General features: G+C 39.0%; 1 protein-coding gene across 2 annotated transcripts in view; it reads right to left on the reverse strand.

Moving 5' to 3' along the window:
• Window positions 1-560: 560 nt before the first annotated feature.
• Window positions 561-19723, reverse strand: part of ANKRD46 (ankyrin repeat domain 46) — a 19681-nt gene continuing 518 nt past the window's right edge. Inside the window, exons 1-4 of one of the 2 annotated variants that reach the window (XM_014965582.1) lie at window positions 19584-19607; window positions 8658-9000; window positions 7191-7349; window positions 561-2623 (exon numbers count right to left, since the gene is read on the reverse strand). In XM_014965582.1, coding sequence (XP_014821068.1) covers window positions 2407-2623; window positions 7191-7349; window positions 8658-8968 — 687 coding nt within the window. In that variant the 5' untranslated portion in view covers window positions 8969-9000; window positions 19584-19607 and the 3' untranslated portion in view covers window positions 561-2406. Of the gene's footprint in view, window positions 2624-7190; window positions 7350-8657; window positions 9001-19583; window positions 19608-19723 lie in introns of those variants that run through there. The other variant, XM_014965580.1, reaches the window with a different exon arrangement.

A 19723-nucleotide genomic window follows, 5' to 3' on the forward strand; every position in this document is an offset into this window, starting at 1 on the left:
CCAGAACGAACTCCCCTTGTAATCAGACGTTTATCACATCCTTTTTTCAGAGACAGACATTACACAGTGAAGTTCAAACAGTGCCTTGGGTTTCAAAAGTGACATACGTTAATTTGGAACGCACAAATGATTTTTCAAACCTTTTCAATGCAGAGTTCCAAAACTGCTTATGCATACAGCATAAGCACGGTACAGCAAACTAGGAAAGGCTACTTAAGGCCCAAGTTTGGTTTTCTTGGTTGTATTTGGTACCCTCTGAGAGGTAACCTTAAATCTCGAGGAGTGTCGAGATCAACAGCTGAAATGCTTTCAATACCTGAAACCTCAGATGAGAGAGAGACAGACAGCAACTTTGATTCACTAATAATACTGAAAATAAAACGGGCAAACGTAAAGAAACCATGCTCTAAAACCTCACTTATACCAACAGTGTGGTTTCCATTTCTCAGGGAGGGGACCTCCCTACTTCTGAAATGCTCATTATCAATGTACAACAAACGAATTCAGTAAAATGGGGGAGCATCATTACTGCTGCACTAATGTAATAATAAACCAAACCATACTTACTACACATATTTATTTGCAGCATTCACCCATACTGAGAATACAATTACAAATTATGCAGACAACACATACTGAAAGACAACATGATTATTCAAGATACAGAGCATTATTAACAGAAATGTACTTGTTTAGAGAGGTAAATGTAATTTAGGTATATGAGTTTATATGAGTTTCTCTGTTCATGAACAGATGTACAATAATTGAAATATTCAGAAGAGGAGTATGTTCTAGTTTTTTGTTTTGTTTCAGTTTTTTTAAGAGGCTCTCCTCTGCGGCATTGTTGATGCTAGTAAAGTATCATTTCATTAACCTTGACCTTAAGAAATGAGATCAAGAATTATTCAGATGCAATTTAGAATATGGCCCAGCTCAGTGAAGCCCACATCACAAATCAAAACAAAGACAACAACCGTCTTCACTCAAACCCATAAACAAGAAAAACATATGATAGCAGACCAGTATGCAGTTACTTCTATCAGCACTTATTGTAATTTATAATTTTATAAAGATTTGATGTTGTTAGCAACAATTTAGGAGTGGCTAAGTTAAAAAAAAAAAAAAGAATTCATTAGGTTTGCAGAATTAATTTTGCTTGGGATTTTCAAGGCAATGGCAACTAAGGGACTTATGTCCATCAGACTTAACATCTGATCAGCGTGGAAGGAGAGAATCTGCTTTCTTTGAAAACCTCCAACTGAAATTATTTTAACTGATTCATATCCCTAGGTTATTTACAAACACACGATTTCACAGGTAAGTACCGAATGGGTCAAGATTTCATTTCATACAATGCTCCTAAATATTAACATTTTAACTACTTTTATTCTGTATACTCAGAAAATAAGTCATATAAGTGCTGTCTGAAAACAACTGAAATGGAAAACAATTCTAGAAAGGAATTCTATTCAATCAAGTCCTCTCCACAAGCATGAAAACAATACAATTATATGTTTCAGTCTGGTCCTTGTGGGAGGAAGGAAAAGTTATCCTTCATGACATATTCATAACAACAACGGCCTTACAGAACTGTTATATACAGAGCAAAACACCTAAATCACTTTTTAACCATCCTTACAAAGAAAGGTTTGCTTAGTAACATTTCAACAAAAAGGCAAAATTTTCAGCCTAAGGCTGAAACAAATTTACTTCCAAAGCACAACAAAACCAGCTTTGTTCTACAAAATTTACTTCAGGCAGGTATTAACAACACGAAATTCATTTGGGGAAGAAACACAACATTAACCTAATAAATAAAGGAGTGATCTATACATTAAAGACATAGTCAAACTCAAACTATTTCTTATTCTTTTCATAAACTAGCAGAAATGAAACTATGGGGAGGCACTAAAGGAACTATGAAGTTGCAGCTTATTGCTGCCTATATATCAGAATGTATTATTATATTATTCAGATTTCTTGAGGAGGACTTTTAAAATAATGGTTTTTTTTCAACTGAAGCACACACAAAAATGCAAGAATAGATTTACCTCTCTTCATAGGGAAAATAAATGCAATTTGGTTCTGTACTAGCATATATTTTTCATGCCCAAGAATTTAATATTCATCATGAAAGGCCTTTTCTAATCATAATATTTTATCAACAGAGAGGATTATCTTCACATCTTGCTGGCAAGTCAAGATAAGTCAGAGGTAGCTTAGGAATGCTTTAGAATTTAGTGTTTTACTTGAAATGAATTAATCCCTCTTTCAAAGGGGTTAATAGTAAGTACAAAAGGCAAACAGTATATACATCTGCCACTGCCTGCACCAAGAGAGTAATTCCAAGAAGCTCAAAATAAAATTAGAAGAGGGGAAAGCACGGCGCGCTGCTTTGCATTTGCCTCAGTGCACCAGTTCAGGCTGGTTTTCTACGAAAGGCAGCACCCCACTAACATAGTATGCGATTCCAAGTGACAGGAGAGCAATGACAATGATGAGGAGCAGCACCCTCCAGAAGCCCAGGTCTTCCACAAACTCTTGCCATGTCGTGCGGAAACTGGAAAGAACTCCTTCACCTTGCTGCAGGTTTGGATTAAGGAGGGAATGGCTTTCCATCGCACTACGGAGGATTAAAGTTAAAAATACATCAGAGCAAAAGAATGCACCTTTAATGACGACAGTAATCCTACTAAGAGCAACTGAAACATTCCAAATTAAAAACTAAACCCACCCGCAGATTTATAGCATTGCCTCTGCTAAATCAAGAGAAAAGCAGATCAGGAAAAGACTCCTAACTCTTAAACTTAAGTTAGCTGAAAGGATGTTTTATTAACCTGTGTAAAGAGAATGATATTTGTATCTGTACAACCACACTTTTTTTGCAGGCTTGCCACCTATTAGCCTTCAAAAGTCAGTCCCCATAATTCCTACTAAATATGGCTTAGTAAAATTTAATGAAGCATAAGCTGAAACCTCAAGGGGCACAGCTCTTCTAAATAAAACAAAAAACATGATTTAAAAATAAACTCTGATGAATAAAATGGAAACTTTAACCAATATAGTTTAGATTCTGAACTCTGTAATGCTCTTTACTACTCTCCTCCATGTCTTCATTACAGAGGCCTCTTCTCTAGCATAAAAATATCACACAAAACAATAAATTTGGATAACAAGAAGTTCAGAAACTTTCTGATCCTCAAGACAAGTTGGCATCACTGTGTTTTCTGCCATATGGTGTTCAGCAGCTGCTTTGATGTTTTAACATTCCACTACCAATCCATCAGGCCCCCTTAAACTGTCAGACTATAAATTAGGGACTGGAACTCTCACTTTTAAATGAAAAACAAATATAAAGTTAGTATGATGCAGTCATCTTGACAGTGAATTGCCTTTAGAAAAAGATGCAAGTTGTTTCAAATATGTTATGGCTTCCTGTACCGTTCTCCCAATTTTGCTGCTTTCACAATTGTTTTATAATAGGAAACTGTTGCTGTATGAAAAACCTCACGAAGAATAGGAAAACTTTCGTACTACTTGATTTCACTTATGAAAAATTTCAGCCATCTGCACAGCCCTACTACTTCTCACTTGAGTGAAATTACAGACACAGGTGTTTACGGGATCAGGCTCTGACAAGCACGAACCAACTACAGGCACAATGATGTCAATAGCAGAAAGTAAGCAGAGAAAAAACAATTTCTTTCCTCCCTTCTAATTGCTTTCAGTTACCATATTCCTAGTTCTCTCTTATAGAAACAATAAAAGAAAACATTTCAGGGAAAAGTAATTTCCAAGTCAAAACTAATTGTAGAAATGCTATTGTTTTTGGTGACAATAATAAATTGACAAAACATTGTTAACAGAAAAAGGTCTCATTTTTTAATCTCTCTTCTAAGATTATACTACTAAAACTTCACACTATTCATATGGTATTGTTTCTTAGGACGTACAGCCGCTGAAGAATAATTAGCCTACACTCCCATAGCTTGCTGAAGTATTGCAGCATCACATGCAGAAGATTTCAGAAATTGCCTATTAAACAGCTTGTCTTTTTCATTTTTTAAAATATTTACCTTGCTGTAAAGCTATTCATGCTTGCCCATAACTGCAGGATTTGTCATCTTCCCTGCTTATTATGATTTCCCAAGAAAAACAAAGCGTTTAGTAAAACACAGCTATTGGTGTAGAACAGAACTACTCACTCATTAAATACTAACTAGTTAATACATAACCAAGAGAGGTTAAATAAAGGTGCAATGCACTTTCAGTGAAAAGATCACATGCTTGCTCATTAAATGGAGAAGGGTACATAGAAAACACTTTTGCTATCGTATATTACAACCCAATTAAAATCAACGTTAGCCAAGATATTTTATCTTATTACGAATTACAGCGGCGTAAGAAACGGTAGCGCAGCAACGCGTCCTACAGCAGAATTTGTGCCCCATGGCCCAGGCAGATGTGCTCGTCTGCCTCCAGCACAAGGTGGAAGTTGACGTGTGGACGCATTTGTGGGCGCAGTCACAGGTCACGCCGGGCTGTGCAGATGGACGGATCGTCTGCGCTGAAAGCCAGAGCGAGCTCTGCCTCCTGACAGCACAGGGCCACTCCTCGCGGGGAGGAGGGCAGAGCAAGAGACAATAAATTTGACTCAGGAACCTAACTTTGGCCTCTGCTTCCAGAGCAGCAGCAAGTGCATGCAATAAGGAGCAGAAAACTTAGGTCAGAGACGGCTTGTAGAAAGAGCAATCGTTATTTCTCCATAGGTTCATACATAATGTAAGAGCGTTGGGGAGGCAGAGGACAGAAGACATTTATCTAAGCGTCTCTAAAATGTGAAAATAATACTAAGAGGGAGGAGTGAAACGGTGGAGGTCTGAAAAGCCAACTGTTAGGAAGACATTATTTATTTAGAAAGCAAACAGCATACAAGCTCACTTGCTTCTGCTGCTGCAGGCATCTGTTATTTGTTATTTTAAAAATAATGTATTTCAGACATTTTAAACACATTCACAAACAGGCTGGGTAATGCACTGTTTATGTCTCTGCGCCTCTCCCCAAGGAGAGTTGCTGACTTCCTTGCCAAAGCAAACAATATAACATTTATGAAGGTCAAATAACAAAAAGGAAGCTATGTTCATTAAAGGGACACTATCAAATAAAAAATTGGAATTTAAGTGGGGCTGAGCTGTTCGTCCATACGTTTAAACAAAAACAACATAAACACATTTCTGTGTGACAAGAAACTTTCAATAAAATGTCATTAAGTCAGAAAGGTAATATGCACAAATTCTAATAACTTATACCCATTTAATTTTGAGAATAATATTAAATTTTCTATTTTAGGGCTTACAACAGTCTCTCTGATGAGCGGGGTCACGTAATGTATAAGAAAGAACTTCCAATCTGCTCACTGGGAGTATTTTACATGATTTCTATAATTTTGTTGGTTTCACCTTTTCTGTTTACTCAACGTAGATAACAACTCCATCTACATACAATGAAGGCTGTGTACATTTTGACACAAACTCAACAATTGCGTGACAAAACTCTGGCTTTTGTGATATAATGTTCCAGCAGTCACAGCTCACGATCATTATTAGCCAATACCAAAAATTACAAATTTGAATAAATTCAGTATAAGATCAAGTATTCCAAACAACATTGATAACCTGTTTCCCATATAAATTAAAAAACAGAACGGTACCGGAAGGATCCCTTGCATTATTAATCTGCATTATAAAATATGACGTTCTGTCATATTTACTGGCAATTCAATGGTTTCTGCAAGAGAATTAGCCTCCTTTGCAACCTGCAAAGCTTCTTGCCTCATCTAAATCTGACAAGAATTCTGTCTTCGAAGGTCACTGTAAAAAAACCACTCCCAATTTTCAATCAAAAAAGTATTTGTGGTTTATCTGTATCCTTTGGCTCTTGTGCTATCATCAGCTTTTGTCTTAAAGAGTTATTTCACATTGTTCAAAAGCAGTATTTCTTGTGAGCAACCACACACACCTCGGCCTTCACTCTGATGGGCTAAAACTCTAGTTGCCTCCTTTTGCAAGGAGACGCTCTGTTCCCTTGAGCGCTGAAGTATTGCTTCTCTGTGCTTCCTAAAGGATAAAATAAACTTCTTTGATTGGGCCAAACAGCATTATAAAACACACTACGCAGCAGAAGTTACCATTGCTTTTTACAACAGCACTGAGAGTTTCCTTTATGTAGTGGAAATATCTCATTCTGTGTGTTCTAGGACTTCATTGTCTTTTTCTGGGTAGCATCAACTCCTGGAACTGACTAATGCATCAAGTGTTTTCTCCTATATCCTCATTTTTCACTGAGAAACTTCCATTTTAGGGCATACAGCTTTAGATAAATGAAGTTGTGTTTTTTTACTACAGAACCACAATTTATTCCTGTTAATTTCCTCTCCCTTGTCATCCCAAATTTTTGTCTATACCACCCCAATTTTCCTCTGGGATGCCTTTATCTCACTTCTTAGTATCACTAACATGCTACTATGCCAGTATCATTTATGAAAATTATAAGTAAGCACAATCCCAGAATCAGACCCTTAGGAATTCATCAGTAACTTCACTCTGATCCAATACTTTCCCTGAAATTGTCAGCAATTTTCCTGAAATCTTCTATTCTCCTTTCACTATCTCTTTAGCCACCAGGAAATTCTTATTTTACTCTCCATGTTTTCCAGGATTACTACCAATAGAAATTTCATATATGGCACTGTATCAAATCCTTTATTCAAGTACAGATAGATAAATAGTCTGCTATCCCTTCTTTGCATAGACAATCCATCTTACTGAAAGGGTGTATCACAGGTGAGCCTGTGATACTGGCATTTTGCATTTCACCCCATCTTCCCTTTGGCTTTGTGATAAGTGGTAGAATATTTTTTTGGGGGGAGTCTGGAATGGAAAATTAGTAATTACTTCTAAAAATTTCCACCATAAAATCAAAGTCTCAATAGAGAAAGTTCTTTTTTTCTTACATTGGATCTGTTTAAAGAGATTTTTTCCAAAATTTAAAATTTTATTTTGATTTGGTCTGGTAACACCACGGGAAATGTGATCTTATCTGTTCTGAGGAACAAACTATCAAGTCAATCACAACAATCTAAAAGCCATAAACACTATTTCTCCTAGTAATTATTTTTGTTTTGTAAATACCTTTCACTTTCAGCAGTTTGCATTGTTTCCAGCTTTGAATGAGCTCCTCTGTTAAATCCTTTCACCTCTTGCTCCTCCAAAGATTCCAGCAGTCTGATCACATCTTTATTCACACCCCTTCGCTTTGCAAGGACAAGTGGTGTTGCACCTTGGTGATTGCTAAAATAACCCCACAAAAGGACATGAGAAGAAAAGAAACTTTTAATATAGAAATTTTGTAATAAGACAACTCAGCATAACACAGTATAATTTAGCTAAGTCCCCAGAACTACCTTCTGTCATATCAGACAGTAAGAAATTCCTGTCTATACAAGTTATGGCATAACTGACTATAGAAAAAAACCAGTATATTTAGGTTTGAAATTACACAATTCTTTTTTCTCTAAATAACAGGAGAATTCCTAGTACTCTAATTTAATGGGAATCTCTGGGTGTTATAACAGAAAATAAACACTAGATTTATGGCAATGTTCAAGATCATGCTTAATTTCAAGAAGGAATTGTGCAATCTGGTTCCTCATGGTTCCTTTTTCCATGTGGGTATTAGGACATCAGGCAAAAATGAAATAAAATACAGATGGTCCCTCTGCTACTATTAAAATAATAATGAAAAGGACCAGAGCTGCATTCAGACTAGGGATTTTCACCAGAGTTGTTTGAAATGAGAAAAAAAAACCCAAATAACTTGCAACCTATAAAGAATCTGGCCTGCCTATAACTAGTTTTGCTGAGTTGAAAACATTAATGAGGGACAGGTGAAAGAAGAACAAATTTAAAACCTCAAAAGTTTTGAAGTTACTACTGTTTTTTCGCAATGTGTTGTGGCTATGCAGAAAGTTCCACAAACAAAATAATTCAGTTACTGCAATGAAACAACTAGTTATTTTGCAGCTTGAGAGCTTGCATCTGAGCACTGGCATCTGACAGCTGCTGAGAGCCAGCAGGAAAGAATATACAATATTTAAAAGAAGGGCTGAGTCACAGACTTTGAAGGAAGGGGAAAACACTGAAAGGAGGCATTGTTACCAAAGGAGTATGGGAATGAACTGACACACACATACACTGTATTTTCTTTGTCTTAGACAGTACAACAATTACAATAGAACTGTGGTGGAAAAAAATCTTTTAAAGTAGTCAATGTGATTTTTCTTTGGTGCCAACCACCCACACCTGGCTGTCTGGCCAAACCAGGATAGCAATGTCATCACAGAGGCAGAATTAGATACAGCAGCCCACACCAGCAGCTGCTATTTTTATTTGTTTTGCCTGTTGTACAGGCTAGCAGAAGTGGCCTCTTATTGTTTTCCTGCCTTTTCGTTTTGTGTTTTTATTAAGTGATATCTCAAAAAGGTTGAATTGCACCAAATATAGCATTTCAAACCCAGGAGATTTATGTGCAAGGCTCTGGTGACAGAAAAGTAATATATTACAAAGTATTCGCTGTAAAAAAGAAAAAAAGTGACTTACCAAATATCAATTTTAAGTCCATTAGAAACCAGGAACTGGATGGTATCCACATGCCCACAGAGGTGAAGGGCTGTGTTACCTTGGTAATCAGTGGCTAGTAGGTCAGCACCAAATTTATGCAGGAGTTGACAGATGTCTACGTTTCCTCTGGCTGCAGCCAGGTGAAGGCCGGTTCGGCCTCGGCTGTCACGAATATTTGGGTCAAAACCGCTCTCTAACAGTCGTTTGGAATAGTTAAAATCTCCATCAATGCAAGCCTGCAGCAGAGGCACATTGGTCTGGGAAGAGTCGTTCACAAACACGTAGGACATTGTTCTGATTCTCGCTGGACTAGGTGTCTAACCTGCAAGTGAAAGTGCAAAGAAATGATGGTGAAACCAGGTAAATAAACACAATACACATATTGGGTGGACTGCCCAGGTTTCCAAAAAAGAATGCAAACAAATTCATAAACCAATTCTGAAATCTTCCTGTCCTATATACTGTGTGCTCCATTCCCTTCTGGGAATATGGAAAGAGCTCCTTTTAGTCTTACTCACACCTCTGGAAACACCAGCAAAGCTGCGTTATTACAGAAAACTGATAAGATCAATTCCACAAATGCAAGACAGTTGATTACCTTTCACCCAGTAAGAGATCACATGTAGTAGTATCGATATTAAAGGGCAAACCACTGTAGATCAGAAATGACAGGGAGAAGAACCAACATTCATAAATAGGGAAACTATAAACAATCCAGCTGATAGGTACAGTGACGCTAACTGCAATTCTCACCAGCTATAAGCAAAGCTACTCCACTGGGATTAGCTCCACCTGAATTTGAACTTTGATGCCCAAAGTACAGTCAGTTGCTAAAAATGCTTCATTACTATAAAACCTAATTCCTTCATTCTGCAAGAATGGTATTTTTCAGTACTCTCTGCAGAACATTATTTTTGTAGTGCCCCAGATACACAAACTACTGAACAAAGAAGAATAGCAATACGGACCGTGGAAAACTGAGTATATTATGGGAAATTGCCCACCTGAAAGTGAAAGCTGGAAGTGGGTCCAAGGAGGACAATGGTAAAATCAAGTACAGAGCTATTGTGGGTTCAACTAGAACCCCAACATGGAGAAGCACAAATGTAGTTTCCCGGGCTTAATACTAAATAAAGGATTAAGTCCTTTTCTACATCAGGACCTAAAAGAGAAAGATAAATGTTGTTCCACCATGGATTTCTTGATATGGAACATTTAATGAACTATGATTTAAGTTTTGCAGAAAAATATTTTAAGGATGAGTCAAACAATAAGGTATGATGACACTGTTCTTACAGGACACAGAAAACATGACTTGAAAACAAGGAAAAAAGAGAATGACTATGCAAGAGGATGGTAAAACGTGCATGAGGCAATGGTAAGAAGAGATGAAAACATCTAGGAGGCTGGACAGCAAAGCTTTGCACTGCCTCAGAGAGGAGGCAAAAAAAAGAAAAAAATAATCATATACACCAGTAAAAGTCCTTAGAAGAGATCTCAACACAGACATGACACGGTTCAAGTGACAGGAAGGAAAAGTGATTTTATGAGATAAGCTTTAAATGGAAACTGAACCGAAACTTCACTTGAAACAGTGTATTTCACATGCCCAGGGTTTGTATTTTGGGCTCAGGATGTAGCAATGTTCTGATTAACTATCTGAACCTCTTACTAAGGCCCCTATACGCAGATTTAAATTTTCTCATCTATATAAGGTATCCTTCCACACCAGTGCACTCATTCAGCCGGGAGAATGGAAACATGGCCAGTGGCCAAAGAATTCGATTTAAAACCTCTCCTTTTTTTGAGAGTTTGTAATGTCTATATTTCATAGCTCTTCCCCCATGTTTTAGATCAAATTCAAGATCAAAGTACCTACAGAAGTAATTTCAAAATGTTTACACATGGTTCTGATTAACAGCTGTAGCATTTGGGGCTGTTTGGGTTAATAAATCATACTCAAAATTCACTAGTTCGTATTTCCTATCTGGACAAATTCTGCTACATGTATCAACACTGCCTAGTTTCCCAGTGCAGGAATGCACAGCTTTTTTTTAATTTCTTGGAAGCAGAAGAGAAAGAGAGAGGAATAAAGTCTCCGTCCCCGTATCTGCACAAGGAATGATTTTAAGCAGAGTACATTCCCCTAAGCTGCAAGTATTTTTTTTAAGCACGTGATGATCTATCTCTGGCTCAAGCACAATCATATCCACAATCATATCCAAAAGCAAAAGGCCAGTTCACTGATGTACCGTAAAACATTTCATGCAAGACTGGTGTCATTTAGGGCACTAACAGCTTCCTTATAACCCTACACAGAAAGAAAGGACAATGTACCTATTCATCTTTCCAATGAATATGTTACAAAACATATGGAGGTTGCAAAGCTAGGATTCCCACTGACAGCACTTCCAGCTTTCTTGCTCATTTCCCTCCCAAATCATAATGGTAGGAGAATGCTTCTTCAGCTCTGCTGGTCCAACCTTTGCTGAGAAAAATATTGGGCCCAGTTTCTGTACGATGCAATTGTGACCTTTACATTATGCACTAAATCTTCCCTAAAGCAAGATCATAAATCATTTAAAAACCTCCAATTATCAGCCATAGTAACAGCATATCAACAGCACAAAACCCTACTTGTACTTGATAAAAGGATCGTGGTTCGCTTGTAAAAGAATATTTGAGTGTTTAAACCTCTTTAATAAAACAAGACCTAACATAAATCAACAACAGAATATTATACAGGAAGAGACATATTCTATTTGAGAAACAGTGTGGTATGCTCTGTTAAACGTAAGCTAATGTTTATATTTTCATTCCAGACATGTATGTCTAATAAAACCATACAGAATTCCCCCTCACTTCACATACAGTTCTGATGAAACACTAGGTAATAATACAAAAAAAACCCCCGTGACCACCTTATCTTCTCAGGAAAGGAAGCATAAAGATTAGCAGTTATCAGAAAGTGTAACTGGAAGTAATTCTGATTCAGAATTTATTATCACTAGAATCTTTTAGAATTGTAGAAGACTAACGTGAAAACTTAGCATTTCACAGTAAGAAAGAAAAAAAATCCTTCTTCCCAGCGTTTGAAAATTGTGGACTAAGCAAATGTGTTCACACACAAAAAAATCTGGACCATCTGGTTTGATTTATCATTGTGATTAAAAAGACCTTTTCTACAAACACAATTCTGTTTCACATATGGCTACCTAACCTATGCCAGATACGAGGTGCATACACAGCCGAACCGTATACCCTCTTTAAAATGCCAGTCCCAAAACGGTATGTTCTTGCCTCAGATTTAACCCAATTTAGCAAAATTTCCTGTCTAACAAAGCTCAGAAAAAAATTACAACAGTCAACTTAATTAGATATTTTTGAATAAAGACACTGTGGTCACATTTCTGTCTACAGTATGTACCACACAGCTCACTGCTGTAATGAATATCTAATGCAGTGGATTTAGAAAGAGAATTCCAAAGCATTAGCCATTCTCTTTAAATCACTTCTGAAAGGTGAATCAGGAATAACTCTGAATCTGCCTAAAAGCTGGTACCCCTGCCATTAAGCACTAAAGTCACAGGCACAAATTAGGACGAAGGGACTTGCGTTAGTAACAAGACACGAAAGTACTGCAAAATGAGCATTCTGAATATCCCTATAAATTACTACTACTGGAATTAAATAAATCTAACTTGGTTCAGTGAGTGCTTCTAAAAATGCATCACTATCTACTGAGAATGTATCTTTTAAATTATACTTTTGTTAAAAAAAAAAAAAGTTTTGCTGTTAATATCTTGGTACTTTGATAGAAAATTAGTTTTGTGAAAAAAAGTAAATTCAAAGACATCCTCCCAAGCAAGAAGGATTCCCATTAGAAAGGCATAATATAAGAATACATTTTCCCTAAATTTACACGATGTGGATATAGCCTGAGCACAGTGTACTTTTACTAATAATTTTAGAAATTATGGTGTAAGCCCTCTCTTCAATGACACATGGTCTAGTACAGGATAAGAAAATCTAATTTAACTGTTTTGTTTTCAAAAGGAATGCTTGTATTAAGAGATTCTGTAAGAAGAATTTATGTTTATTTATCAGAAGACAGTTGTCTCCCACTGTACTGTGTACGACGGTAACTCAGTACACTGATCACAGTCGATCTGTTGTGCAACACGTTCACACCTGCAGAAGCCAGGAGCGATCTTGAATAATTCAAACCATACAGCTAGATGCCAGTTCTGTTGCTTCTTAAACTAGTCCTAAATTTGCACTAACTGCGGACAGTTTAATTTTACAGTAAATGTATGTTGCTGTCTCTGCCTTCTCAGAGACAAATACCAATAGACACCAAGACCAAAGAGCCCCAGAAAACGGAGAGAACGCCTAGATTGTGAGACAGAATCACCAAGGTGGGATCCGTCTCTCCACTGCAAAAATATTTATGAACCTGACAAGTTGTAATTAATCACCCAGTCACTGCTACGTAGGATATACCAGTTCTTCAAAATCACAGTATTTCCAAGAACATTCAGAAAAACTGAAGTAATTGTCCCTACTTTAAAACAACACATCAGGACAATGGAACAGTATTAAATTGCTCAGTACTTGTGATTTCTCGGTATTAATACACACTCTGACATTTACAACCTCTCAGTAGGACTACCACTAGAGAAGCTGCCACCACCAAGAAATGTAAACTAAAATAAAACCAAGAAACAGTAACATCCCCCACCCTGCACCACCGAAACACACAACACGCGTTACTTGTAAAATCTACGTTTGCCAACTCCCTGGTGGCAAACAGCTTCCTCTTTCAGGAATACACTTTGAGAGCTCTGGCAGTGGCTTGCAGAGCTCTTCCTCTTCAGTCTTTAAATGAATGAAAAACATTCCAGTTCTTTGCTTAAACTGTAGGCCCATGATCTCTGAAAGCAAAGCTTCCTGGTCAAATGGGATCGTTCCCTTAAAAACATTATGTCCTCTTTGGATATACAAGATAATATTTTTAAGAGGTGTCATTTAATAATTAAAAAAAAGAAAACCAAACCACATTACCCTGCTTGTGCATCCTCTGAACACTGATCAGATGTTGAAATGTAAACCCAGCAATATTATTCTCTTTTCCTTTCCAGGTAGGCTGAGGGAGAAATTCCTTGGTTGGTTTTCATGCACGCTTGTATTTATGTGAAAGTTACTAAGAAGACATCTAACTGAATAAATGTTTTATTTAGTAAAAAAATCATACAATCAAATTGTCCTTTCTGTTTAGGAAAGAATCCCCCATTATCTACATCATGTTCCACTGAGAGCTCTGCATCTTTTATTAAAAACCTTTTATCTATTAAGTCCAACTGGAACAGTTTTATTGCTCCACTAATGTGGATCCGCTACTAAAATCAGCATCTCAGACTCAGTACGGCACAACAGCTGCATTTTGCAGCATTTTTCCTTCCTAATTTGAGCTATTTTTTTGACAGGTCCTGGATTCAAGGTATCACAGCAGGTTCCTACCTCTCCTTTCACGTCTCTTGCCAGACACATGGGTAAGTGGCAATACAAGAACATCAATTTTGCCATTTGTTTTCAGTCATTCCCATTCCCGTCTGCAGACATGGGACATACAGGTATATTCTTTTGATGTCAGGACCGTCCTGTAAGTAGAAACTTTGGTGCATTGCATATACATAGTGCCTTGCACCTACAGGCTACAGAGTGCTTTATGAAAAAAAATAAAATAGCATAATCATTGCTGCTCTTTTATGGATCAGCAGATAATGGCATTGAACAATAGGGAGCTTTGCTCATCATTGTACAGTACATCAACATTACAAGATTAAAAATAAAAAAAATCCCAAATGCCAATCCAGGGTTGCAGAATGCTTCCCCAGATAATACAGTACATCCATTGTGTATTTATGTACACAAAATAAGGTAATGATAGGAAAGAAATCATTATTTTAGAACACCTTTATTGACGAGCAGATTCACCAACATTTTATCCTTACTACATTTAACTGGTAATTCAGTTGCATTACATATTTCAGTGCACTTAACTTCTATCCAATATACATTTAAGTATTTTTGAACCTCGTTTGTTTTTCATCTTCTGCAAAGGAACTCCTTTGGAAGAAAGGCAATTTACAAATTTCTTCAAATCACCTGTAACTTTAACTCCCCACAACTGGCTCAGAGAAGCCAGTAAATAACTGCAGTATCTGCCTGATTACTGTAGCCAAGTTTGAATATATTGCTTTTATGAAAGTTATTGAACCACTTACATTAGTCATAATTATCAACTTCGTCACAAACCTTTATTCCAACTCCTCCTTTGTTTCTCTTGGGAACGCGTATGTTGGTCAAGAAACAATTAAGGGTTGTTTTGTTGTTGGCTTATTTGGTTTTTTAACGGACTAGAGAGAATTCATTCCGCTCCTAATGAACTGTTTGTGTTTGAATTTGCTGCAAGGTTGAAGCAGTGTCCAGGAAAAGCAGAGGGGTAGCTGAGGAGCCAGGGATGGCTGTCTGGCAGGCAGCAGCAACCACACTCGTGTCTGGACGCACAGTGCCACCGCGTGGAAACAGACCCCGCTCCGGCTGAAGGGAAGGGACGGTGGGGTGGGTAACCCCAGACCCACACAGGATGCTTTTTCTACATTTTGTGGTGTTTTCTGCTTTTTTCTAGGAAGGAAATCATGGAAAGCCTGAAAATAAGATTTTATAAAACCTGATAGAAAAGAATTCTGAAATCCAAACTGCTAGTCCCTTGCGGTATAAACAGCAATCTCCTTTAAGCTCTGATCCTGTCTTAGTGAAATGAGGACTTTGGTATGTGGCTTGAGTTCTGAAGGCAAAGCTATTTCCTTAAAAAAAGTAGGCATTTATGCCTGTTTCTTAAAAAAGCACAAAAACTAAAACCAAAACGCCCCCTCCACACCCAAAAGCGCAGCCAACCAAGACAACCAAGAAGTCTGAGATGACAAGTTCACTAAAATGGGAAAAACTTTCTGCGTCTAGCAGGAATCATCAGAAATCAGAGCTTAGTCAGCTTTATTCCAGCAATAAAGCAAACATAAAAGTAGCCACAGCAGCTCACAGCAAAGGTCTATTTAAGCCTAGTATCATTTTTCAAATAATGGCCAAAAGCCAGTAAAAAAAAAAAAAAAACAGAATAGGGCAAGCATATGCAATACTGTTTTCCCCATTCTAAATCCTTCTCAGCTGGATGTGGTTCCTAGGTATTTAGCATCCCTCAGTGCCACCTCCCCTGTGAACTTGTCCATTCTCCTCTTCAACACATATACTTTTAATATTCACACCATATTCTGGCTAGTTCTCCAACTCCATTACCTGTGAATCATAGAATCATAGAAAGGTTTGGGTTGGAAGAGACCTTAAAGAGCATCGAGTTCCAAACCCCTGCCATGGGCAGGGACACCTCCCACCAGCCCAGGTTGCTCAAAGTCCCATCCAGCCTGGCCTTGAACCCCTCCAGGGATGGGGCATCCACAGTTTCTCTGGGCAACCTGTTCCAGTGCCTCACCACCCTCACAGCAAAGAATTTCTTTCTAATATCTAATCTAAATCTCCCCTCTTCCAATTTAAAACCGTTGCCCCTTGTCCTGTCACTGCACTTCCTGACAAAGAGACCCTCCCCAGCTCTTCTATAGGCACCCTTCAGATATTGAAAGGCCACTATAAGGTCTCCCCGGAGCCTTCTCTTCTCCAGGCTGAACAATCCCAGCTCTCTCAGCCTGTCTTCATAGGGGAGGTGCTCCATCCTTCTGATCATCTTCATGGTCCTCTGCTGGACCCGTTCCAACAGGTCCATGTCCTTCCTGTGTTGAGGACTCCAAAGCTGGACGCAATACTCCAGGTGGGGTCTCACCAGAGCAGAGCAGAGGGGCAGAATCACCTCCCGTGACCTGCTGGCCACAATTCTCTTGATGCAGCCCAGGATGTGGTTGGCTTTCTGGGCTGCCAGTGCACATTGCTGGCTCATGTTAAGCTTCTCATCCACCAACACCCCCAAGTCCTTCTCCTCAGGGCTGCTTTCTAGCCATTCTCCACCCAACCTGTATTTGTGGCACGTTCCCAGTGCAGGACCCTGCACTTGGCTTGGTTAAAGTTCACGCGAACTTCATGCAGAACCACATCTTTTGATCTTGCTGAATCAGGACCATGTTAGCTTCACTTGTGGTCCCCCAGCTCTCCCGCTGGAAGAATGGACATTCGGCCCCTGCCCATTCTTTTCATGCCACTCATGATTCCACAGGCCTTCCTTACATCCTCCTCAGACACCCCTTTCCAGGATGCATTCTGGGTGCCAGCTTTCCTGGTCATTCCTCATATGGCAGGGGGTCTGTCTTTGACCATTCCTTCTTTGTTTCTCTAAATCTCACTCATTTTCACTATATGCTTTCTGAGCTGGGGATGGAGCAGGGGAACCACATCGGCTGTTTGAGATGAACCATGGATTAACACAAGGGCATGACAAGATTCTTTTGTTTGTTCCTTACTGTTTTCCACCAACGTTTACCATCTGACATACCTTTTTGTCAACACAATGGCATGACAAGATTCTTTTGTTTGTTCTTTACTGTTTTCCACCAATGTTTACCATCTGACATACCTTTCTGTCTGCTGCTGAGCATTGTGGTTACATTTTCATGGAAACGTTTATCATAACTACTAAATAGTGCTCTTTATTGAGAGCCGACACAGGTTTCCCTGTCAACCCTGCCAAAGTCCTTCTCTCTATCCATCTGAAACCACCCTCCCACCAGCCCCAGTAAGCAATCCCCATCATAGTGCCACAAGATTGGACAACTCTCACCTCACCCACTGCCTTCATTTCATCACATCCCAGCCATCTCCTCTCTCTTATGAACAATCCTGGCTTTCCAGTCATCAAGACATCCAGTCATCTAATCTAAATCTCTCATCTTTCAGTTTAAAACTATTACCCCTCATCCTGTCACTACACTCCCTGGTAAAGAGTCCCTCCCCATCTCTCCTGTAGCCCCCTTTAGGTACTAGAAGGCTGCTAGCTTTTAGGAGGCTTTCCAGAGCCTTCTCTTCTCCAGGCTGAACAGCCCCAACTCTCTCAGCCTGTTTTCACAGGAGAGGTGCTCTAGCCCTCTCATCATCTTTGTGGCCCTTCTCTGGACTCACTCCAACAGGTCTTTGTCTTTCTTATGTTGGGGCCCCCAGAGCTGGAGACAGTGCTCCAGGTGGGGTCTCACCAGAGCAGAGGGGCAGAACCACCTCCCTCAACCTGCTGGCCACACTTCTTTTGATGCAGCCCAGGGTACAGCTGGCTTTCTGGGCTGCCAGCGCACATTGCCAAGTCACGTTGAGCTTCACCAACACCCCCAAGTCCTTCTCCTCAGGGCTATTCTCAATCATACTACACTCCAGCCTTCGACTCCTCTCAGCTTACTCTCCAATACCTTCTCTTCAACTCAAAACCAGAGCAATTAGCCAGTGACATTTTCTGGCTAATTTTCAGTCGCCAATCCAACTATTCAGACTGCAAACATTACTACAAATATTTTTCTTCTAAAATCGCGTTTAACAAGTTCTTATTAATAATCTATTATATAAACAAACAAAAAAGAACAACAGATCTAAAATCTACATATAACACTAAGCTTCCTAGTCCCCTGCTGCAGCAAATAAAAGCATTACTTTTACAAACCAGTCACATTCAATTTAAAAAGTGCCATGTTTTTGCTCCTCTTTGACCTTTTGGACGGCTGCTCCTGAACATCAGTGCGCTCTGACGGTTAGAAATTTTCATATATTATTAATCTTAAAATCTATGTTAAATTATTCATGTATCAACATCATTCTTGAGCTCAATTTATTCACAGCGTTTACCTTGACGGTTCAATAGAAAGCAAAAAAGGTCTTTATTCTGCAAAACTAAAAAAGCGAAAAGCTTCTTTCAACAGACTCTTAATTTCCCTACCATTTCTAGGCACATCTTCCTGCACCTGTTTCACTTTAGCTTTTCACATGAGATGATTAACATGATATAAAATATTCTAGAGTTTTGTTCATGGATTATAGTAACTTCTTTTTCTGGATCATCATAGGTCAGCATTCACTTTTTCCATAACTGTATATCTTGTAACTACCCAATATACATTTTGGTTTTGTGGTGCTTTCAATCAGTAAGAATTTCAAATTGTGTGCTTACAAGGTCGCAAACACAAGCTCTGGTTCTTTAAATTCTTATTGTACTTATTTCATCCTCTAGATGTTGGGATCATCCAATTCTTTCCGTGTAGTGCTGTAACCCACTTCTACGTCGCCAATGCTTCCCAACTCTTCATTGTTACTAAATGAGAACTGTAAAGTTTTAATTGTTACATCAAGATTTTTATTAAATATTTAGTAACATTGGTGTCAAGATGGATCTTCAAAGAATTTGTTTTATAATCTCTTATACTCAGATTTGATGTTTTTTCCTTTCAATATTACTCACAGTTTGCCTCCTGCTACTTCCCCATTCTCTTTACAAATCTGGTGTTACCCCTATCTTTCCAGCACAGTAACAAATTCCTTTGCAGCACCTGATCAAAAACATTAGTGTTGTCTAGAAAACAAAGAAAACCACTCCATTTCCCTTAAAAACAGTAATTACTTTATCAGAGACGCTTTTGTGGCCAGGTTAAAAGAAGGCCTTCTGGCAAAAATATGTGTCTTCACCGTTTTCTCCTAAAGAGTATGTTCCAAAGCAGCACCCACAGGGGCTGCACGCTTGTTACCGTCCTACCCGGAGGGCAGCCGCTCCCCGGCCCCTCTTTCCCTCCCGTCCCGCGGTGCCGGCTGGCGGTGCCCTCCCCGTTCTCTCTCTCATGTGACACCAGCACCGCCGGTGCTCCCCCTCACCAGCTCTCGGGCCCGCGTCGTTTCCGCCGCCGCCTGCGGTGCCTGTCACCGCCGGGCCCTCCTCCCCGCCGCTTCCCGGCCGCGGCCCCACGCCCTCCGGCCCCGCTCCCCGCCGGCCCTCCGGGGGCGGTGCTGACGCC

Source organism: Calidris pugnax, unplaced genomic scaffold, assembly GCF_001431845.1.
Source record: "Calidris pugnax isolate Ruff unplaced genomic scaffold, ASM143184v1 scaffold41, whole genome shotgun sequence".
Taxonomy (NCBI): Eukaryota; Metazoa; Chordata; class Aves; order Charadriiformes; family Scolopacidae; genus Calidris; species Calidris pugnax.